The sequence below is a fragment of the Melitaea cinxia genome, chromosome 2 (assembly GCF_905220565.1).
Source record: "Melitaea cinxia chromosome 2, ilMelCinx1.1, whole genome shotgun sequence".
Lineage (NCBI taxonomy): Eukaryota > Metazoa > Arthropoda > Insecta > Lepidoptera > Nymphalidae > Melitaea > Melitaea cinxia.
This window is the reverse complement of record NC_059395.1, coordinates 14,800,627-14,826,345: the sequence shown is the minus strand read 5'-3', so window position 1 is coordinate 14,826,345 and position 25,719 is coordinate 14,800,627. Positions and strand designations below refer to the sequence as shown.

The following is a 25,719-nucleotide window of genomic DNA, read 5'->3' as shown; positions in this document are numbered from 1 at the left end:
TTGACTACTTATTGAATTATAAATAAAGATATATCAATAAAGAAGTACGACCATACTCTCAAACAACTTCAAATCCTATAAAATCTACATTAAGTCAAAAAGGTAAAACAATTATATTATATTAAGTAATAAAATAAAGCATCAATGATTTCACCTTACACTAAAAACACTGAAATAGAACTTTATACCTATATACCGACACTATAAAGTATAAAAATAATAAATGAAGCTACATTATTAAGCAGGCAATTGTAAACCGATATATCGTAGTTAAACTATTGGTAAATGTATATCGGTGTCGGGTAAGCTGAGCCGGCGTGCGGCTACCTCACCTCAGCGCTTCGTGCTCGTACGAGCAGACACTCTTTATTTCAAATGACAAGCATTTGGTGCACTGATCACTGGCTCGGTTTCTCTCGTGAGATAAATTTAATAAGATTTATTAACAAGTACCACATTTGTACACTGTCTATTCGAAAATTATGAGTTTTAAAACGTAGAGTTAAGAGAGATAACATTTGTTTGAAACTTACGTACCTGCTTAAAACAAATAAATTTTGATTTAAATATTATAATGAAAATGCTATGAATATTGTTATAAAATTATATACTTTGAACATAATCACGTTTTTATCATTAAACCTACCTTTCTATCGTGTTATTTTTCAGATTTGAAATTCTTAACTTAGAAAATGCTTGATAAACTAGTAAGCTTTACAATATTTTTTTAAATTATTATTTAAAAATGAATGTACGCTAAAAAAATTACTAATCATCTAGCGGGAAATTAATTACATTTAAATCGACGATCCTTGACCACAAATTACTGAGCCACGGCTGTAAATTTAAAAAGGAAATTAATAAGGATACTATTATTTATTAGTGATTCATCAATTACTAGAAAAAGCTTGCTTGTACTATTTTATAGTCCTACCTTAACACTTACTTTTTACTATTTTTACGCCTTAAGGTTGACTGGTAGATAAGGCTGTACGGCCTTAAGTCCGCCTTTTGCGCAACCTGTTATTCTCGATGTGTTTTTATGTTGTTTTTTTTTTTTGAGTTGTGTAATAAAGTTTAAATAAATAAATATTGTTCATTTTATAAATATAATATATAATTGTGCTGTGTGGCTACGGCACTAAAGAATTTAGCCACCCCCTCTCTTCCCGTGGGTGTCGTAAGAGGCGACTAAGGGATAACAAGGTTCCACAACCACCTTGGAACTTAAGAAGCCGACCAATGGCGGGATAACCATCCAACTGCTGGCTTTGAAATACACAGGCCGAAGACGGGCGGCAGCGTCTTTGGTGCGACAAAGTCAGTACTGCGGTCACTAACCCGCCTGCCCAGCGTGGTGACTATGGGCAAACACATAAGTTCACGTTATTTTTGGCGTAAACTTGTGGAGGCCTATGTCCAGCAGTGGACTGTATAGGCTGTAATGATGAATAATAATAAAAACAAACCGGCCAAGTGCGAATCAGACTCGCGCACCGAGGGCACCGTACAAGTAAAATTATAAAAATATTTTTATTATATAACGTAAATATTTTTTTTTTCCTTTATCTGTGCTATAAGACGTTGCTTCGTACCAAATTTCAAGATTCTGTGTTAACGAGAAGTACTGATTACTTTTGATTCTCTTGCCAGTGTCGAAAATTTTCAGCATAAACGGCTTTATCTTTTGATTGCGTTGGCTTAAAATTTTGATTTTTTTCACCGCTGCAATGGACAGTAGACCTGAGTATTTGATATGAATTTCAGCTTGATATCTCCACGCTTTCCCGAAAAAGGGGGACTTGACACACAGACGGACAACAGAGTGATCCTTTTTTTCCTTTTGAGGTATGGAACCCTTAAGGGTATAAAAGATGTATATGATAACAACCGGGACCGACAGCTTAACGTACTCTCCGGGTGGGGAGACCCACTAACAAACAGACCGGAAATAAATATTTTTATAAACACAATATCCCTGCTAGCGAAAAGCGAACCCGTGACCGTCGGTATTTAGGCACCGCCGACACGGCACACGCACCATTACGCCAGAGTGGTCATTATAACTAAATTTTAAATAACTAATTAAAAAAATGAACGTCTTAGATACACTCAACGGCTTTCAGTACGATTTACTCGTTATATATCGCGGATTCCGAAACACAAATACAAACAAACACATCCGCCCAGAATATGACAAACATCTATGGGGCCGCTCATACATACTTTTTCTGGGAATCAACCGTGGCAGCCAGTGCAACAGCAAGTTTCGTGACCGCGGCACCGCACAGTGGTCCCGATTTAATAAAATATGGACATTGATGCTAAAGGCACGAAAATTTTACTGATGGTTAACACTAGAATAACTAATAAGACAAAAAAAATATTATTATCCTATCACGACTATTTATTGGTAAAAAAAAAATAATTACTTTTTTGTATGAAAAAAATTACATTTCTGTTAATTTCTCGAAATTCTAAAGAGTTTTCAAAATGGTGATCACATAAGTGAGGAAACAAGTAATTCTGAGTATTTCATACGAAGATACTTTCTCATCTCTTATCTCTGTGTCATTTTGAGTTATTACAGGTTGAAAAACCGAATTTTAACTTATTAGCTTGAACCATAAGAACCATGAAAATAATAATAAAAGTAAGATCAAAAATGGACTGGATAATAATATATAACGTACATAATATTAATATTTTATTTAATAAAAATACTGGGAGTATGTTCTAGTTACTTCTTTTTATTAAAAACGCTATTTTTAAGGAAATCTGCAATCTGGTCCCCACAAAATCTTAAGGTAGGAGATAGACTATGATTGATGGGAAAATTTTCACTGTGGTTTCTAATACTTCTTATGCAGCGGTTGTTGGCGTGAACTTATGCAGGCCTATGTCCAGCAGTGGACTGCGATCGGCTGAAATGATGCTGATGATGAGCGACGGTAATACAACACGAAGGTTTTTCACAAATTTTGAAATATCTGCTGAAATAACTGGCATTCAACCTGATGAGGTTTGCAGCTATTTTACAAACTATTACATCTGAGCAACTTATTAATAAGCCTTTTTAGGGAATATTGTAGAGAAACAGAAATACTTTATATTAACTTATACACATGATATTACATACCTTCAAGTGTTCATAAGCTGTTGCTTCATGGTGCAGACATTTGTGAAAGTTTCTCATTTATTCCCATAGGCATGCGTTCCGAAGAAGCATCCGAAGCGCGAAACAAAGATTTTCGTAATGTTAGACTGGCCCACACAAGAAAAATCGGTAGAGTTCAAACTAATTTGGACATAATCCAAAACTTCCTAATTAGCTCAGATCCCTACATCACTCATATTAAACAAAAATTTATTCGATCGCAAAAAAATTATTCCCAGAGGCCAGCGTATTGATCTTAAACACTTCAGAGGAAACAGAGATTTATCAAGAAAACGTTGACCCAAATATTATGTGCGTTTTGTTTCTAGTGGACTAAACTACTACTCATAAATGAAGGTCCCCCCGCCCTCCGCAACCGTGCGAACCCCGCTGCGTTGAGTTTGTATTTCTTCAAACTTATCTCAAAAACTATTATTAAATTTATAATTTTCAAACATTGTAAGCATTTCAGTTACTATGTAACTCTGCGTTTCCTAAAGAGTGTCCTAGGCGACGCAGCGTCTGTCTGACACTGTCTAAATCGTCGTTATAATAATATAACAGAAATGTAATTTGTTTCATACAAAAAAAGTAATTTTTTTTTACTAAGAAATAGTCGTGATAGGATAATAATATTTTTTTGTCTTATTAGTTATCCTAGTGTTAACCATCAGTAATCCTCCAATGTGCCTCTAGCATCAATGCCCATATTTTATTAAATCGGGACCACTGTGCGCCGTATGAATCGCAAAACAATAAAAGTAATATCCATTAATACATATGTGTCAGTAAAAACTATCTACTCAGTCAATAATAATATTAATTACTGAGTAGATAGTTTTATTAACAATTAATAGTTATAGTGATAGTTTTATTAACATTAACAAAGTCATCAGTCAATTTACTAAGCACTGGTGGGCACGAGCACGATATTGCACGATAATACACGATAGTATTTACAATACGATATAATACTACACGATATTTATGAACCCATACACAAAAATTATTATGAAATCTTACCTCCTTTTCTAACAAACATCAGGCACAGAAATAGACACTTTCGAACAATTTAACATGTAAAAATAATTGTATGTTAATGCAACATTGTCCGTATTCGTCTTACATAAATATTCAAGCCATTTTAACTGTTAGACAATTAAAAAATTAAACAAGTGAACGTTAGCTCTGATAAAGCACAATCTTTAAATTTGATTAATTTGACGCACGTTCCACTTAAAAAGGCATTATTGTCTACAACGTTAACTAAAGTGCAATTATTATTTTTTTTCACTTTATTGTTCTAGTGAAGTTTAATGTTCGTTTGTATGAGAACTCACCGTTAACTCATGAATAATAAGAAGCAGACGCTTCGATCATTAATAGCAAGTGTTTTTCCTCGACACTATGATTATTTCTTCCTATTACTCAGTGTTTTACAAAGTGAGCGCTCAAACTATAAAGTTTTTCATAGTTCAACATAAAATCGCTTTCCACATCATTAGGTACCATACTACTTAGTTTATTAACCCGTGGTATAGCCGCTTGAAAACGTCTCCATATTTGTTTTAACTGCAACTTATAATTGCAACGGTTATATGAGTTTCTCATTGAATTTGTAATTTTATTGTTATAGGCATTTTGACACGGAGCATGTAATTCATTATTATTATAACGTGTATTGGTACTTTCAAAGAACTTTTGAAATTTTAATTTATAAATTGTAGTAGTTATACAGGTATGTATGTAGTACTTTTTAGGTCTTTGTATAATAACTATAATATCAAATTATTTTTATTTCATCATGCTAATGTAAATCATAATAGCTACATAACTTTTTTTGTTTATATTTATTTCAAACAAGTATTTTATTTTTAAAAATCTTTTTAAAATTGTAACAATGTTTGTCTACAGATACAGAACGTAATAAAGCAACATGTGACGCCCACAAACGTTTCTGCGATAGTAATAAATTTTAAACATCACCATTAATTCCCTGAAAATAGTTTCATTTAATATGAAAAATATAAAAATTCATTATTTAGTTTGTATTTGTACTCTTAATTCTTTTAAAAAGGAAGTCATTTAATACCTAATTAGTTAGAAAATAACAATTTAAATGTTTCGCTAAAAAGCGCGCGCTGTCTCCCATGTACAATGTTACGATGATTATAATTGATAGCGTTTCTCATTCACTCAATTATATTAAATGGAGTGAATGTTAGCTGTTTCCCGCTTTGAAACAATAACGATAATCAGACGGCAACATCTCGCGAACAATGACACTGCGATTTACTAATGTGTCCATGAGTGCTCGTAGTAACCGAATGCGAATAAATATATATTTCAGTTTAAACAAGTTAAAGATATTTTAATAATTTATATATTATTACTAACTACTTTATGTATAAAAAAAAATTGCTTGAACCGCAAACATATTAAATAGATCATACTCGTACAGGTGGTACCAGCCTAAAAAAAAATAAATTACCTCACCTCACATCTCGATTTAAAGTTGGAATACACCGAGAAATGTGTAGGTGCCCTAAGTGCCTATGTACTTGTGATACCTTTATTTAAAATCGAAACATTTTGGGCAAACAAAAGTAATACTATCTACAAAATATATATATTTTTTAACTCGAATTAACTGAAAATAAGAGCGTTTTCTTTTTTTTCCAATTTTCATTTACTTTTTTAGAATGTTTTTAAAACTCGTTATTTAGTTTACTCGTTATTTTATCTATAACAAACATTACTGACAAACTTCAAATAGCAGAACTCACTCATCAACCATTATTTCTAAAGAATTAAATTTCTAAAAAGCTAGATAAAGCTATTTAGTACATACTATATTTCAGGTTATCTGTTAGTTTTATAAAGATGTTTAAAAATAATCTCTATTTAAAAGTTTAGAAATTATAATATAGGTTATTGTTTGGTCTTGACATGCTAACCAAACTAATTATATTTATATAGATATATAATTAGTTCTAGTTAGATATCTATATATATAAAATAAATAAATACTAGTCATGAGTTTTATTGTAATATTATATTTATTAATTCCATTTTTCTACAATCATGGTGAATGTAATCTTTTAACCGACTTCTCACGGAGCTGTTATACTGTTAACCTAACTACCTGTAAGCGGTGCATGCATAACACTTAAAAATTAAAAGTTATTGTTTTATTAAATGCGTGGGAATGTTTAATTAGATAAGTGGGATAAACGGAACTGAACACATATCATTTCCGATGAAAGTGACACCAACATGTCGTGATATAATGTACGATTTAAGGCTATTTACTTTCTAATAAAAGCAGGCTCGAGTCTGTCACGAGTCACTCTTTTACAAAAAACGTACATAACTAATTATATTCAAATATCTTTTTCTAAATTACAAATATCCCGCGAAATAAATTTACGAATACATGTTATCAGAAAAAAATGTAGCAAAAACTATAAACATTTACTTTGAATTGACACCTTAACCCATTGGATTATATAATTATAATATATTTTTTTTTCTCAATTAATATTAAATCTGTTTCTATATATCTATTATATAAATCAGTTATAAAAATTTGAGACGACCTGCGTTTAGTAATCTATTTATTATTCATTACTAATTCCGCTACATTCCTCATCAGTTTTTTTTTTATTTATCAAAGCCAATTTATTTAAGTACCTGCGATGCATGAATAGATTACTTAAAAATACAGTAGCGCAACGCATGATATGCCAAAAAAAATAATAAGCTCACCAGAAAGCAAACAAAAATTGGTTCCACACTATTTAAAATGTATTCCGAACTCATCGAAAATTAGTTTTGGAAAAGTTTCATAAGAACACGCCCTCCCCATCCCGTCATGTGCACAGCTCGGGCACTCATTAATGAGTTGAGCTACAGCAAAAAATATGTTCGTCTACACAATACGGAGGCGCATGACTCGCCGCTCCGCGATCAATTATTAATAAAAAGCGGGCCGCTTCATTGAAAGGGCGATTAGCTCAATATTTATATGGAATATTCGGTATCAACGGCGCTTTGTGCTCTTAATTCGGTGGGTCATGACGAAGCGCCTTTGACTCCACCGCCCAACGTATACACCAACTGTCCCACACGAAGCATAACGAAACATTCAAGTTACAACTATTGCATTATTTTAATCAATACATCTGTATTTATACAGTACAAACACATCTCAATGTAATATTCTGTAATCCATTAAAGAAAATTAATATATGTCTCTTTTATAGCGTAAAAAAATAAATAAAAAGAGGATATCTTATTATTTAAAATTGGTTCACGATTATTCGTCAATAAATACGTTTTCTGCTACGTGTTGAATTAATTTTGGTTATACGAAATGAGTAAAGCGATATAAATTTTTTTATAACAACTTACAAGCAACCCACTAAGCTTGACTTATTGTACTGCCGAATTGACTTGCTTTTTGAATAGAAATTGTAGACCGTGAAAGCAACTATTATGCCGGCATAAATGATCTAATCTAATACATTTCACAAGCACATCAATCAAAAGTCCGCGTCGGTAGTATTAAATTCATAACAAAAATTTATGTTATTAAGATCTTAGTACTCTTAAGACATCATTTCAATCAAGATATATAAGCCCAGCTTTATACAATACATAATTACCCTACTAATATTAACGTACATTTAGTTATTTACATTAGTCTTAAATTAAATAGACATTGTATTTAATGTGATAAAAATTGGCAAGTTGCTCATGACTAATGGATTTTTTCATACACTGGAATAATTTAAATCAGATAAAATAGGCCTCGTTTTACATAAGCGGTATCTGCCAGAACAATTTTTCAGTAGAGCTGATGCTAATGAAAAGGCCTTTTCACGAGCTTTGGCGCCGGCTAACATGCAAATGTGCCGTTTAATGATGCGCGAAGCTACACAACACAACTATACAGGCGCAGATAACAAATGGCAGATTATATAAATGTACCACTACTTTTTGACTATCGTTTCCTAAGTAAATAACTCTATTTTTATCTATTTTAAATAACAATATAAGTTTGTTCTTGCGTAATTCAACTTATCACTGGCAGCTGTTGTTGTAGGTACAGTACAAATAAGTAATTGATGCCATTTAAATAAAGACATTAAAAATAATAATGTTTATTTTATTAATTTATCTTCGTCAATATGAAGTCATTTTAATATTGTCCCCGAAGAGAAAACTTCAACCTTGAAAAGACCGTAGATTACAGCATGAAAGCGCTCAACAATACTCTTTTAATTTTTCATTATGGAGCAGTAAAAACATCGTAAATGAGGGCGACAAAAAAGTATTTGAGACTAACAAAAACCGCGAGCTGGGGCAAAATTCGCAAATCATTCCGTCGTAATGATGGCCGCTTGAAAAAAATTTAAATATCAAAAGGCCAGACGAGGCACGGTAATGGTTTAAAATCATTTTTCATTCGAGTCACTTCTGAGTCAGAAATGAAAACGGTAGCCATCGCCTGCCCTCGCATTAATCTCAAGTCGGCTCTCAGTTAGAATTTTTGGACAAGGTCCATCTTTTATTTATCGCTTCTTACAATGCGTTTATATTTTTAGGTAAGTACATAATTTATATTGCGGTTAAGGAAATATTATAGTTTTTTTTTTTTTTTAATTATATTATTAAAATAAAAGAATTTTTGATTTATGTAAAATAAACTTTATTTACAATTAATTGTAGTTTTATTACATGAAAGTAAACGAAACGTTATTTGATCTTTTTCTTTTTATGCATATATGTGTCGACTGGTGGCAGACCGCTGTCAAACTCACTGGCGGTGTGCATGGAACTTTGTTTGTTCACTACTGATCTATTGCCGAACATGCCAACTTTCATTTTCGGGAAACTGTAACAAAATACACAATCTTCAATTATATATATTTAATGAATACACTTATATGAAATAAAACTAACTATGATTCCGGTAAAATAACAAAGTGTCTATAAAAATAGCGCATTTGAATTCTAAAATCTAGTCTTAATAGACGTGAAAAAAGTTTACCGAAATATGATCAATGTGTGTCATGACACATTTTTACAAGACTTGTTCATTGATCCTATACTCTACGTAAGTTTTTCGTAATAAATTGCAAAGAGACAGCTACTGAACTTAAACTAACTTAAAGCATATGAGAGTATAGAAACTATAGTATATATGACATTTTAAAACAATAATGAAGAGCTATCTAAATAAAACCAGGATAGATTTAAATAAATAATAACGTTCAATGAAATTAATTACGGTGACCTACCAGCGCTACATTGAATCAATTTCGTCAAGATATGTTAGAAATCGATCAGTAAAAAATATATTTCATAGCTTTTGACATTTTCCTTGGACGTTATTATGTAACGTTTAAATTGGGTTATCATTTCTGAAATTAGAACTTTTAAGCAAGAACACATCTCTTCGATCTAACTAATGTATTCATGATACGAGTATATAGATGAAGATGATTTTGCAGACGTAAAAAGCAATGAAGAAAAAATATATTTCTAAATGGAAAACGATTTAATATTTAATATATAAACGATTGGCGTAATTTTTGATACAATGAATTGAAACCTTAACATCAATATTAAATATTTAAAAAAAAAATCGAAAAGGTCGTGATTTGAAAAACGGGGGCAGAGTAGAAAATCGATTTTTCTAAAAGTTTTAACACCACTCACCCAGGTCGCTTCTTCTCCTCCTCATTTTGCACTGTCAAGCGGTTGCTAGGCTTGTCCTTCCGTGCTCCAGGGTCGGCCTTGGCTCGCCTCGCTAGGGCTGCCGGTGTCTCCCTGAGGGCGAAGGCTTTAGCCGCGTGTCCAAGATGCAGCTGCCGCGCGTCCAGCCACATGCGGACGTCGCGAGGGTAGCCCGAGTAGAAACGCACCCACGATGTATACGCTACGAGCAACAATTACATTCATTAAAAAAAATCAATTGACTAATTTTTTTTACAACTAAAAACAGGAAAATAATTTTTAAAATCGAGCCAAGAGCGCCGATGATTACAAATTAAACAGATATAGGTATAGAGATCCACTTTAACTTTTATTACCTCTTGACTTTTAGCCACTTGTACACACTAATACGGGTATAAGTGTCTATAGGTATTTTAAGCTAGAAAGATACGCCAAGACCGAGATTTTATAAATCTTATGATTTTAGAAAATATCATTTTTTACAATATTTATAAAATATCACTGTCATGTACCTAATTCTTAAAATTAGTATTTATATTCCTTGCGCAACTGTACATATATTACTATCAAATTTATTATTAGACAAAATTGGATTGTAACTGTAATTAAGAAAAGTTCACAGACAGCGATGCTTAATGAAATCGTATAATAATACAAATTATAACAAGCAACAACAATTATAGTGCGTGCGTGCTATTCTATGACACAAAACTTTGGATCTGTTTAGTAACAATTTAAGTCATCTAGGTAAATATAGTCCTATTATTAAAGTGAAAGTCGTGAATTTATATAGATTAATTTAAAACTTCAAATAATGATGGAAAATATCATGAGATTTGTAAAAAATAATTTTGTTATTGACTCATTAACCATTGATTAAAATTACATAATGTTTAGTAACAACACTATATAATATTCGTAATATTATGGATAGAGATATTTTAGACCAATGAGTGCTTAAATTTTAAGGAACAACGGAAGTAGAATAACATAAATAATAAGAACTTATAGGTGTAAAATTGCAAAATATATGACGTCACACTAGGTGGGGGGGGGTTATAAATGTGAATATCCGTGATAAGGACGGGGGATGTGTCAAAAAATCATGAAATTCATCTGACGTAATTAAAGGATGGCCTGTTAGTACAATTAGTGAAATGATAAAGCTCGTGGGCACCTCTGCTGGCGCGCGCGAGCCAGGCGCGCGAGCTGTGCGCGGTGCGCTCGAGGCGCGCCTGCAGCGCCACGGCGGCGCGCTGCGGGCTCGGCGCCGCGGGCACGACGCTCTGCAGCGAGCTCAACGCCTTCATCTCGTCCGACTGGCGCAACCTGGACACGTGTCGTTATTAAATTAACACGGTTATTTTTATTTCTAAAATTGTTTGTTTGTTTGTATTCGTAGATTATGTCGAAATGTCGATCTTCGCAAAATGAAAATAAAAAAACATGAAATGAAAATAAACAACACACGCTTCAGCCTGTAATATCCCACTATTGGGCATTGGCCTCTTTCCCCATGTAGGAGAAGGATCAGAGCTTAATCCACCACACTGCTCCAAAGCGGGTTGGCGGATATATTCCCTACTATGAGTAACGATCGCTATCAGGTGTACATGATAACAATCGGGACCGACGGCTTAACGTGCTCTCCGAGGCACGGTGGGGAGACCCACAAGGACTGCACACAAAACAAACACACACATTTAATTATTTCTACAGTCCGACCGAAACAGGTCTTGTGCCGAAGCCGAAACTAAAATCGAAATTCGGCCGCTCCTTATTTATTTCATACTATATTGAGCAGAAATCATCATATCAGAGAGAGAAATAGAATGAAGAATAATCAATGCTTGGAAACGGTTTTGGTCCCTTAGAGAAATAATGAAGGATAAAGATATGCCAATGAAAGGAAAAAAGAAAGTATATGAAATATGCATTATGCCATGCTTACTATATGGGTACCAGACATGGGCGCTAACAGAACTACAAGAAAGTAAATTAAAAGTTTGCCAAAATTCAATAGAAAGAAATATTTTAGGCATAAAAAGGTGAGATAAAGTGAAATTGCAAGAAATAAAAAAGAAAACAAAATTTAAAACTACAAACGCAGTCTACAGACAGCTTAAATGGCGTTAGACGGGACATGTGTTAAGAGAAAATAAAGAGAAATGAACTAAGTTAGTAACAGAATGGTATCCAAGAGACAGTAAAAGAAATAGAGGAAAACAAACGAAAAGATGGGAAGATGACTTCAAGAAAATATGTAGCTGGTCTGCTATGGACTCGCTTAGCAAAAGGTAGGAATACGTTACATCTTTAGAGGAGGCCTTTGTCGACAGACAAGCTATTCCACACAAACACCCAGTTGCCGATCATTCAAATACAAGTTAAATTTAATTAAGTCATTTTGTTTTTTAGAAAGTAGGCATATATTATTATGTATTAATGTTAAGGAAAGAAGCAGTAAAAAAGCTATTTTATTTTATTTGACTATTATATTTATATTGAGCACATTATCCTCGTAATGTTATAAGATCTATGTTAAGGACAAAACATAAAGAAGTTGCAGCCCAAATACAGTTCCCAAAATCATTAACTGACGGCCCGGTGACCGAAATACCGGTGTCATAATACACAAGATGGAAACTTTTTTTTAAAAAAATTTAAGGAAATTCAGCAATTTATCAATTTATACTTTCTATCAAAATATTGTCAACGTTGAAGTCATCTATAATTTTAACAATGTCAATATTAACTAATTTTACAAAATTTGGACCTTCGTTAATTTGTGGCGTAACTCATAATCACTCATCATCATCACTTCAGCCTATTGACGTCCACTACTGGACATAGGCCTCCACAAGTTCGCGCAAAAATGGCGTGAACTCATGTGTGTGCCCATACTCACCACGTTCGGCAAGCAGGTTGGTGACCGCAAGGCAGTAACTCATAAGTAGGTACCTAAACCTAAATTGGGCCTTACGATTTTATAGAAATACAATATTTAAAACAAAAAAGCTGAACTAAATAACATTATTTGGTTATCTTACCTTATCCGCTTTTGTTCTAGATGCCTCACAAATTCAGCTTCGCTTGGCAGAAGGAATAACACGGCAGCGCCGACTTGCGCCGCTCGACCTGTTCTTCCGACCCTATACGATAAACATATATGTGTTTATATCTCTGTAGAAATGTAAAATAATTTACAACATATTTTATATTAAGGCACCGAAAAATATTTAGCAATCTATTTCAATAATTCAATCGAATAATTTTTTATTGTATTACACTGTTAGAGCCTCTAAGTCTTAACGTTCTAGTGTAGTACAATTGGTTGTAAGTTTGGCAAATACACACACATATATATATATATATATATATATATATATATATATTCAGCAACTCATATATATATATATATGAGTTGCTGAATTTTTTGAAAACTTAAAGTAATTCAATTTTTTTTTGGGCCCTACGATTGTCTGGTTTAGATTCACGTGAGTAGCAATGGGACATTTCTATTAAGTTTACTCGCAACCCCTGCAGTTTATCATTACGTAGGGTAATCGCCATTAAGCTTCATCATTAAATCTTAGATTATGTTGCTGCAGTAACAATTTTATTACAAAAATCATATAGGTAGCCGAAGTCAAGTACATAGTCAACTTTCGTGAAAGGTTTAGACTAAGAATCTGGAAGAGCTGAAATTTTTAGCGAAAATACAAATAACTAAAAAAATAAAAAATAATTGATCAAATCCTTACCTGTGAACGTAATCTGTTGCTGATGCCGGAGCACAAAACTGTAGTACAAGATCAACGCGTGGTATATCAATACCTCTTGCAGCCACATCCTTGACACAAAAATATATAAAAATATAAGAAATATTCCAAGAAATATTTTAATTGAAATAAAAAGACTAAAATTAAAACAAAAAAAAAAACGCAACAACATAAAATCTAAAAATAAATTTAAATGTACTTATGTAAAAGATAAAAATAATGAAATTTAAATTAAAGTGTTTGTCATATTTTTCTTGAAATATTTTTTCTTATCTAAATAATATATTATGCGAAATATCAAAATTCTACAATATTTTAAACTTTTTGAAGACAATGCAGTCTTAATTTATGTAAATAAAAAAATAAATAAATATAATTTCCTCAAAAAAATTAATTATTTTATCAGACGCTTCCATTGAATTTAATTAAATAAAATTATTTATTTAATTAATAGTTTTTAACAAAGTTTTACAAGATTTATATCAAATATGCAACGGCAGTGTTATCAATAAATGCGATTTATTACACGCGATTATGAGTTAAGGAATTATTTGTATATTATTTTATTATTAGACTGTAAGATATTGGCTCAAAACGAAATCTAAATAAAGAAAATATAATTTAAAAAATACTAGCTGAACTGACAGACGTTGTTATCCTGTATTGCGACTATCAAAAACGTGAAATTTAAATAGAAAAAAAAAATCGGAATTGGGAATCTACTCAGAAACTGGAAACCTACTTAGCTAGCTGTACGAAATATACTTTACGACTTATTATCATACACAAAAAATTTAAAAAAATCCGTTAAGAAGAAGATGCGATGATGACATAATGACAAGAGATTTTTACATATTAGATATATATACTAATTTAAACTTACACGTAAGAAAATAAAACAAATAATTAACACCCACATAAACACAACGTTAATACAAGCATACATATACATACCGTACAGATGAGCAGTCCTCTCTTCGCAGTACGAAATTGCTTAAACACTTCGATACGATGCTCGTGCGGCATAGAACCGTGTAAGCTGAATACATCTAAATCGTGAGGTACAATCCCACCTTCCGCTGGTGCTTCATAATCCATTTCAAATTCCGAATCCGAGTCATCACCATCATCTTTTCTTTTACCCTTAGAATTATTCTTCTCAGCCTCACTTTTCTCTTCTTTACCAGTCAAAACAGTCTCTATTAAAATGGAGAGGTAGTCTACCATTTCTAAAGTTGCCATAAAAACAATCATTTTACCGCCCTTTTTATTTAAAATACAATGTTCGACAATGAGAGAGCATAATGTTACAAGTCGTAGTTTCATTGGCACTACTAAGAATGTCTGATTAACTGTTGCTGGTAAAATTAGTTCATCTTCAACGATAGCTGTTTTAAGCGCTTCTACAAAAGTATTTGCTGGCATAGATTCTTCATTTTCGTTTTGTTCCTCTTCAACTTTTTCAACTTTTGGCTCTTTGGCTTCTAATTCTTTTTGGACTTTAAAATATTCGTAATCCGAATCACTGTCACTTTCGTCGTTCATTGGTGCAACTTTAGTATTATTCATTTCTACTTTACTTTGGCTATCTCCAAATAATTCAGGATGTTTAGCACCATTGAATGCTTTAAGACCTAAAGAACAAACAATCTCATGATTAAACAAAAAATATCGTTTTTTCCAAATAATAAACTTGCGTTGGCGCAGTTTGTAGTAGCCCTGCTTCCTGCTCCGCGGGTTGGGGGTTCGATTCCTGCTTGAGTCTGGGTGTAATATTGGTATTTAGATAATTATATATGTATTATTTCTATGTATATTTAAAAAAAATAGCTATAACAGTCCGCTGTTACCTATAACACAAGCATTAAGTTTCTTACCATAGGAACAGACGACCGTATGTATATGCTATACGATATTTATTTATTTATAAAAAACAAATATATTATAAATAAAATATTATTAAAGGGTGATTACATGACATTTTTTTAATATGATTAATTCCACCCATGTTTATGAAAGAACTTATTGAGAGTACTAAAGTTTTAACATGTTCCACTTTATAAACTTTACAATACATACCTCCTCGACTTTCTTGTATATTATCAATGTTTACAGACAGTACATTTGAATTTTTCGTTTTTTCCTTTAAAGTTTCGCTTGTATTATTATGTTTTATAGCTTCAGATTTTACTTCATTCGTTTTCACATCTATATTTTTATTATTTTCTTTTATAGAATCTGCGATAAGTGCTTTGCCATCAGCAGTATCTATAAATACAGGATCCTGCATAGTTATTCCTGCTAAATTTTCAACCGCCTAGATAACGAAAATATTTTATGTAATTAATGTTTAATCTATATTTATGTCAATTCAATTAATGCAATTAAATTATTCCCTTAAAATAATAAAGTTAGTTCTAAAATTTACTACTTAGCTAAGAAACATTGTAATGCCAATACCTTAGTAAGAGTAGCAGACAAGAGAATAGTCTGCCTTCCTTTAGATAAAAATATTTTTGTTAATGGATGTTCAATATTATGCTCTACTGGTTTTTGTTCCTCATTTTGTACATTTGGCTGATCATCATTGTCGACTGGCTTTTTCGTAATTGTTTGTTTTACAAGAGCAATTGGATCATAAGTTGCAGCTTTTTTGTGGTCTTCAATAGCTTTGACAATTGCAGCTACATCCTTTTCATAACCCATATCTAGTAATCTATCAGCTTCGTCTAATACAAGGCACCTATAGAGTGAAATATTAATTTAGGAAATACTAAATATTTCAATTACTGAAAAATAATTGAGGTAATCAAATTTGTAACATCTGCAACGTTGTCGAAATATCGGTAGATTTAAAATCACATTTACGGTAAGTCCCTAAAATACCAAATAAAACATTTATATAAAAAAAAAAACAGTGAATGGGAGGCGCGAAAAAATAGGTTCTTAAGAAAAAACATTAATGTTACAATTATATTATTTAATTAATTTACCATAACCTTCTAGGAAAAAATAAACTTAAAAAACTTAAGAACAAGATCAATTTTAATTAAAAGTTAATCATTAAAATACCTAACATAAGAGGGCGGATCGAAAACTTCGCGACCTGTTATACAAACGTATATTTTATTTTTACATTCTATGGCTGTCACCTTAGAGTATACATTACAGTTGTAATGTATACTCTAAGGCTGTCACAGTATTAAAAAAAAGTATAAAATTCTTAGACCGATGATTAGATTTTTAGTACGATGAAACCCATTGTAAAAGAAAGAGAATACAATGAAAATGAAAGGAAAAATAAATTACTGGCGATCTGAGCCCGAGAAGTTTAAGGGTAAAAAACGGTTTATCTCGATTTCCGGCTGAACTACAAGTCCTATGGAAAAAAGCTCAATGGCAAAGTAGTAGGTAGTAAAAAGATTTACAACTTTTGTATTTACACGTTTTCCACATAACCTTCTCCTTCCTAATCTTTATATTCATTGTATGACAGAAATCATACCAAATATTTTTATAAATAAGAAAATTAACGTAGATATTAATTTTGTTTAGAAGTACATTTTTTTTTTTACCTAAATAGAATCAAATATTTTATGTCCCTAATAATTTATTGAGGTCACTTAATGCTTACAGTCCATATTTCAGTTACATAGCTTTATCATGTAAAAATACGTCCGTAACTCGGCCACATATATCTCCAGCCCGCTTGTCGGCATTCTTTCCTTGCCTTGAATAACTGATTTCGGTTTGAAGGTGTTAGTCGCTCGTTGACGTATACACGCCTGGGTTCACATTCATTATGCATTCCGTGATGCCAGCGGACTCGAACCATCGCATCCCGGACGGTACGCCGCGCCAACAGCACCACTAAATAGCGCGGGTGCTTACCACTGGCAGCGTTGACACGTCGCAATCCAACCTGTTCTGCATTTACAACGTGCTATTCCTCCAATTCATAGCCGAGCTTTATGGCCAGAGATATCACAACGTGGGTCAAGTTCTCTCATCTCTCATTCCCATTCTTCTCATCTATCTCTGCTATCTCGACGTCGTTCTGGAGCCCTTCTTGTTCACGGTTGATTAGTTCTGATCACAATTGTGTCACGAGATCAAACATTTGTTGGTCATCGGGTACTGTGTAATGATTTCCGTTTGATGCCCAAGACGTTAAGACACTCCTCGATATTTCAAAATTTCTTCGTTAACTACCTACAACCGTGTTTAACCGTGCAATCTCTTTCTTAAAAGCAGACAAGATTGTTTTGGCCAGAATCAAGTTCAACTCTTAGGAGCCACATCCCTAGGACAAGCTAGCGTAGTGATTTTTTATTTTTATTTTCTTATAACCAAATCTGCAAACAAGCGTATGGTTCATCAGATGGTAAGGGTTACCGTAGCTTATTTACATTTGCAACACCAGAAATATTCCATCGTTGTCGGCTCTAACCCCAATTCCCCAGGAACTCTGGTCACCTTACTCACCAACAGAAACACAACACTGCTTGAAAGCAGTATTATTTAGCTGTGGTCGCAGTATTAACTTCTGTAAGTTACTACCACTTCTTCTGTAAGTTACTACCACTTCTTCTGTAAGTTACTACCACTTCTTCTATAAGTGATACCGCACTGCTCCATACTTTGAGTAGGAAATTTTTTGCTATGTCTACCAGTTATTAACTGTTTCCAAATATATGTCAGTGTCGATTGAATGTGTGAATGAAATGACGTTATTGAGAATCACGTTTTCCATGGTTTGATCTGGTTTACGACCCTGACATTTCCCTTAAATAACAATATTTTTGAGGGGAATTATATGCTCAGGGATTAAGTTGGCACATTATCGATTAAATTGGCATGCACACTTAATACAGTGCACCATCTGTTGTAGCTATGAACTTACCACATTAGTGACACTTATTCATCATAGTTAATTAAATTGTCGAACTTTTTTTTGCCCTCAACAGCAGTTCTAACCAGTTCACAATGTCCCGTAAAGCTTTAATGTGTAAAGTATAAATATACTAATATATATGTAACAAGAAGTAAGTTATGTTCTACACTCACTATTTATTTATGTGGGTTTTGATCAGCTAATTGTATTGTACACTAGCACTAATCAATGTTTTATTAGAATGTTCCACTATATAACTTATTATTAGGTTTTGATATCACTTCTAGTACTTAATTACTATTAAATCTCACTTTCAAATATACTTTTTTGTAAACTATTTGCAGCTTTGTTAAAAGTAATCCAATATAAAACTTTAGAGATCAGCTGTTGCTGTCCCTCGCTGGCGTCCTCTACTACTCTACTGCGTCGTTTACGTGAAGAAACGAAAAAAAAACACCAGGATTACTAAGAAAGAAAGTGTCGTTTCACCAGGATAATGCACGCGTTCACACACCTTTCGAAAGAGTGGCTCAAATTCGTGATTGTGGTTTTGAACTGTTGCCTCACCCGGCTTATTTGCCTGATTTGGCACCTTCCAAGTTTCATCTGTTTCCTAACTTTAAAAAAAAAACACCTTGATGGCCAGGAACTTTCATCAAATAAAGAGGTTGAAGCCACAGTGAACCAGTATTTTGCAGACCTTCAAGAATCATTTTCTAAAACCAGTATAGAAGCTTTGCAAAACAGATGGTTTCTTGCATTGAGTTAGGTAGAGATTATGCTGAGAAATAAAAATATTTTTTTATGTAATTTATTTTGTTTTTCTTGTTGAGGCCATTGAACTTTCCGATCTACCCTTGTTGTTTATGAATACGAAATATTTTGACATATTGAAATGTTTCATAATATAAACAAAACACAACTTATTATACATTTTGCAACTTAACTTACCCAGTTTTAGCAAAATTCAAAGAGTGCGTATGCCTCAAGTGGTCATTTATTCTACCCGGAGTTCCCACTAATATACTCAAACCTTTTCTCAATCTTGCTTTCTCAGCTTTACGCTTCTGTCCCCCACTAAGCAATCCAGGCACAATCCAAATAAATGGCTAAAGGACATTAAAAATATTGTAATAATTGTTGTTTTCCCAAAATAAAATATAAAAATTATCAGTCATAATTTATTTTATGCATTTATTCAAGATATAGCAATTTTGAAACCAATATTACTACTTTTAACAAATCATACATTAAACAAATATTATTAGTTAAATTAAGCCAATCAAGATTTGAATGCCAAAAAAATACAAGCTAAGTTTAAATCTTATTTCAAATATTTAAGACTTTGTGGGTAAAAGAATACATACAAAAATATTTAAATATAATAAATAATAAATAAATAAAAAGAATAAAAAGGGCTAGAATAATCTATGACATTAAAAATCTTACCTTGGTGAGTTTTACAAATAGCTCATATGTTTGCACAGCTAACTCCCGGGTGGGAACTACAACAATAACTTTTAGACCATCATTCCGATTAATTTTTGGTCTTATTGCTTGTAATCCTTCTATAATTGGTAGCGCATACGCTAAAGTTTTCCCTGAACCAGTCTGGGACCTTATAAAATGAAATTGTGATTAAATAACTTATAAATAAAATTAAGTAATATAATTTATAAGTTTAACAAACCTGATCAAAACATCTCGACCTTCAAGTATTATTGGTATTGACTTTTGTTGTACGGTCATCATTTCACTTAAATTCAGATTTTGTTTTAAATTTGCTACACTGTGTGGATGTATATTTAAATCGGCAAAAGTCCTGCCTGCAAAAACTTTTTCAAAAAGAGGTTTAACAGCCTTTTGTCCTATTTTTGGGACTTCGGGGTTATTTTTAAATAAGGATGATATCCACGGTCCATTTCTTGGCTTCTGTTTTACCTGAAGATCGTCAATGACATCTTGGTAGTTTTTACCATGGAATTTGCCTTTATTTTCGCTCAAATCTCGCAATCTTGCTTGTAAATCTTCTTGTCTGGTAGGAATACCATTGGATAATTTAGGCACTTTATTTCGTGGTTCAGAATGTTCTGAATTCTTTTGTGGAAAATTCTTTTGGTTGACATTTTGAGGCCTCTTTCTTGCAATAATTTTACCACTAAAATCTGGTTTTGGCTTGAATTTGTATTCATTTGTGTTCTTTTCAAAAGGTGGTTTTCTGTTTGGTTTATTATGTTTCTATAAAATAACCACTACTTTAAAATCATACAATTGTTTATATTAAAAAAACACAATAGGTCACTTACCTTACTCGTGGCCGTAATATTTAATTGTAAATCATCCATTTTAATAAAACTCACTTATTATTCGCTTGAATAGCTTCGAACATAAAATAATTTAAGCGATTGAGGAACACGTTTTGTATAAGTTTCTTGAGGAACACATACAATTTCAGGTTTGAGGTTATATGTGCACGTTGTGACATTTGTGTTATGTTTGTTGACAATATTGACATGTTTTGATATTTAAAATTTTCGTTCAAAAATTTATTTCTTCGTTATCGAATTATAGTTTTGCTTATTTTACTTAAGTAATTCCGAAAATATAATAGACTTATGGTTTTTAATAAAATTAATATTTAAAGTTCATAAAATGTTTCATTGAATTTCATGTCAAATATTTAACTATATATTTAAGGAAAAAGCAAAAAGTTAATTAAAATGTAATATAATTGTGCTAAATAAGCTAAATAGATTTAAAAGTATGTACTTATTATTAATAATTTTTGAAAAATTGGAATTTGAAAATTTTTGAATTATTATTTTGCACATTGCTTTATGAACGATTTTTTTTTTTTTTCGTTTAGAAACTAATTTTTGCAATTTTGTTTTCAATACCACCAGAATAGCAACCAAGCGTATAGCCTGCAACAGCAGAAGCTTCGTCAGTGTATTACCGGTCCAACCTTCTCTAAGAGATCTGATTACCTTACTCATCACTTTAACCTATCGCAGTCCACTGCTGGACATAGACATCCAAAAATTTGCATAAAAATGGTGAGAATTCATGTGTGTTGCCCATAGTCACTATGCTATCCAGCAGGCGGATTGGTGACCGCAGGGCTGGCTTTGTCGCACCGATGACGCTGCTGCCCGTTTTCGGCCTGTGTATTTCAAAGCCAGCAGTTGGACGGTTATCCCGCTATCGGTCGACTTTTCAAGTTCTAAGGTGGTAGTGGAGCTGTGTTATCCCTTACTCGCCTCTTACGACAAATACGGGAAGAGAGGGGGTGGCTATATTCTTTACTGCCATAGCCACACAGCTTACTACTATTACCTTACTCATGGCCAGCGAAATATTGCGAACAATTGAAGTCTATATTTTTGTTTCTCAGTTATTTTTATTAATAAAAAAAGTTCTATCAGGAATGTGGTTTATATTTTCTACTATAGACTTTTACCTATTATTGAGTTTATTAATAACTATGTTGTAAAAATAGAACAATATGAAAATTATACTAACACTGTAGAGCTGAGAGTACAAAGCTGCCAAACGTGCCAGCAAGAAAACGGTAGTCGTAGCCCACAGCAAAAGTCTGTCGCCTCTATTAGTAAGCTTGAAACTGCAGAGGGGCAAGAGCTTATTTACAATCTGGCACGTGCGCGGGACAAACCGCAGCAAGACATCACAAAGTGTCTTTGCGTAAGGGACTCTCAGGGCACATTTCATAACCACATCTCTGTGAAAGAGCACCACCTATACAGTCTTCCGCATGAATCACCAACTAGCCTCAAACTTATTGCCCTTATAATACATGACGAAATACGAGATTGTCTTCACTGTATGAAGAATCGGAAAGCGGTAGGATCTGATGACATACCAATCGAGGCATGGAAGTCGTTGTACTCTCTTGAGGTACGGATACTCACAGATCTCTTCAACAGTATCTTGAACACTGGAACGATGCTTAGCCAGTGACGCCTTAGCATCACCTTTCCCATTTACTAAGGCAGGGACAGTGTCCAAAATTGTGGTAGTTATAGAGGAATCAAGATCATGTATCACACTATGAAGCTCTTCAAACGTGCTATCAACTTCAGGCTTCGTCAGGAATGTGCTGTCTCTGACATATGGGTTCCAACCAAGTTCGGGCAATATAGATGCCATTTTTTCCCTCGGAACTTTGATGGAGGCATACAGGGACAAAAGGAGAGCTTTGCTTTGCCTTTGACAGATGTCTCCTTCTGAGACACGATAGTTTCACAGAAGGAGATCATGCTTTTCCACACTGATTTCTTGAGGAGCATCTCTCGGACCAGGATCTGACGCTCAGAGTACCAAGCTGGGCACGAGTCTAGCGTTTGCTGCGTAGTATCTTGATCCGCGCCACAGTGGTGGCAAACTGCCATCGCGCATTCACGTCTGATCTCACACAGGTATTCGCCAAAATAACCATGACCGGTCATTACCTGTCTAAATCGAAAGGTAAATCGTCGAGCTAGTGCTAGTCAGCACTATCTGGGCACACTCAAAAGCTTCATGTCATGGAAATGAAAATGCTGCGAATGATGTGTGGTGTAATGTGAGACGATCGCATACGCAACTCCTTTATCCGAGGCAGTCTAGGGGTCTGTGATATAGCTAATAAGCTCCAAGAGCGGCGCCTGGGGTGGTATGGACATGTGGAAAGTCAATCTGAAAATTACGCAGGAAGAAGTTCACTTAACATATTGTCTGTCCCTGGAACTAGACCTCCTGGACGTCCAAAAAAGCGATGGCTAGATGTCGTGAAGCAGGACCTAAGAGTCAATGGTCTAACCGAGAACGATGCAAAAGACCGCGCCAAGTGGAGAAACGTTAGTTGAAAGGCAGACCCTGGCAATAAAAGCTGGGATTAATAATGCCAAGTAGAAGAAGAAGAAGATTGCAGAGCTGAAGCATTTGTTTGGTTGATAGCGCTGATATCAGAATCTATTGGTTTGGTTTGAAAATATCTTTCAGCATTAAATAGCCTACTTATTGAGGAAGGCGATAGGCCGTAAATATCACGTTACTATCAATAAAGGCAAGGAGTATTAATAAAATATGTTAGAAGAACGGGGAATTTTTTATTATATTATATTTTACTGTTATGTTTATATGTTACTGTATTCCTTTTGATAGCAGAACATATGAGGTAATATGAAAATTTCAATACAATCGAAGTCGTGAGCAACAGTTTGTATCATGTAAACATAAAACGCCATAGACCTAAACATTAAGGGTACGGAAATTGTACTTACAAGTAAATATTTAATTAGTTTGTTTTAAAATTTATCCCAGTAAACATTTAAATAACTTTTCAGAATACAGATACAAAAATACCAAGAAGATCATTTTCCGGCTCTATAACTTTGATCAATTTATGCTTTAGTTCGTAAATGATCCTATTCATAACTTATGAGGGGCTTTTATAGGATAAACATGGCTTTTTAAATTACAAATATTTATTCCACCCCATAGGCGACATAAAGCCATGTTTTACGGACACGCGCCGGCACGTGATCCGATGCACTCGCTTAGTACATACTTCTGTATAATCGAGTACATATTAAAAAGAACTCTTTGAGATGGATAACAGGCATGTTCATAAGGCGTAGATTAAAAATTATACATTTTGTAATTCAAGCAAACGACATGTTTTCCTCAATTTTTCTTTAAATGATGTGTTATCACTTTTAATAACGTTGCTTTTCTATTGAAATTTATAAGAATACTTACAAATTATAAATATTATATCATAAATTATCAATTTAAACTAATTCTTACTATTTTTTTTAATTGACTCTCGATTAATTTATTGCACAATACCTTAAAGAATTGTATAGAAGGCGGGCTTAATGCTAAGAGCATTATCTAGCAGCTAACCTCAGGACGTACTTGAGCGGACGTTTGTAGGTGTGCAAAATTGAGTAGTAGTAAAATTCACATTAAGAGAAAAAAGGGAGGAAAAATAAGGTAACGTTAGTGATTATCGTTATGTTAATATATATATATACTACACAAATACATACATAAACAGATATAACCATACATACATACAAAAATACATAAACAGATACAAACATACATACATACATACAAAATACTTTAATAAGCCGACCACAATAATCAAAACACAATTACACGGTGCTTATTGAGTTCACCAATTTAGGTTAAATTTTGGCTAAGAAGAACTTAAATGAGTCACGTGAAGGAGCTTTATGGACTCAGGTAACATGTTCCAGAGATGAACAGCAGAAAGAGCAAATGAATCAGACAAAAACCCAGATCGATGAATAGGAGTAGAAAGAAATAAATTATTTGAAAAGCGGAGAGTTCTTTCATGAGATTCGGGAAGGAAGGTGAACTTACGTTTAAGATAAGGATAGTAGGATGGGATAAAAGAGTGAAGGGTAAGCAAAGAATTCTCAAGTACCTACGTTCACGGATTGATAGCCATTTAAGAAGAGATCTGTAATGGGAAATATGATCATGCTTTCGCAAACCGAAAATTAATGAATGCAGGTGTTGAGCAATCGATCAAGTTTGTTCAAATGGACCTGATTAAATTGCTATCAACTGTATTTACTTATAAAAAATTAAATAGAAAGGCAGAGCAGAAGTTTGTCAGTCTAAAAACATGAAAATTATACTGTCAAAATCATTCAGTTTATGAAGTAAGTTTTGGATACGTTATGTCATAAATAGATTGACTCAAAGCCATTATTTTTTTTTAATATATCGTAGTCTCATATACTGCGGTAATCGTAACACCTTGTATCTAGAGAGATTAATATGATCACAGTTGACCTCTTGCTCCGAATCCTCTTTTTTCCAATCTAATGTTATTTTTCCAACCGTGAACCATTTACACATATTTTAATTACTGTAAAATATTTGATTTAAATTTCTAAAACATACAAAATAAGGAACAGTAATTCATTCATTCCATTCAACGAAACGTTCGCCATTACGCAAATACAGAGAATTCCGAGTTGTGAATTTTCGGAAGCCGCAAAATCCTGCACTTGAAATTCTGCGTGCAAACATTGGACGAAGGGAGAAAGAGGTGTGAGGGCACGGCGTGATTACAACCGGCCAACCGGGACGACCCGACCCGG

The 25,719-nt window shown here is 33.2% G+C and overlaps 1 protein-coding gene and 1 pseudogene across 1 annotated transcript; one reads left to right on the top strand and one right to left on the bottom strand.

The window, feature by feature from the left end:
* Nucleotides 1–8,846: 8,846 nt before the first annotated feature.
* On the bottom strand, nucleotides 8,847–20,922 carry LOC123661967 (DEAD-box ATP-dependent RNA helicase 17-like). The gene is made up of 12 exons (XM_045596885.1): nucleotides 20,884–20,922; nucleotides 20,268–20,815; nucleotides 20,027–20,195; nucleotides 19,529–19,686; nucleotides 16,144–16,426; nucleotides 15,763–16,000; nucleotides 14,638–15,317; nucleotides 13,666–13,754; nucleotides 12,952–13,053; nucleotides 11,079–11,230; nucleotides 9,884–10,103; nucleotides 8,847–9,056 (listed from the first exon to the last, which is right to left on the bottom strand). The coding sequence occupies exons 1-12, from the start codon at nucleotides 20,920–20,922 to the stop codon at nucleotides 8,918–8,920; spliced, it is 2,817 nt and encodes a 938-aa protein (XP_045452841.1). The 3' UTR covers nucleotides 8,847–8,917.
* Nucleotides 20,923–22,420: 1,498 nt separating this feature from the next.
* On the top strand, nucleotides 22,421–23,475 carry LOC123661951 (annotated as a pseudogene).
* The last annotated feature ends 2,244 nt before the right edge of the window (nucleotides 23,476–25,719 follow it).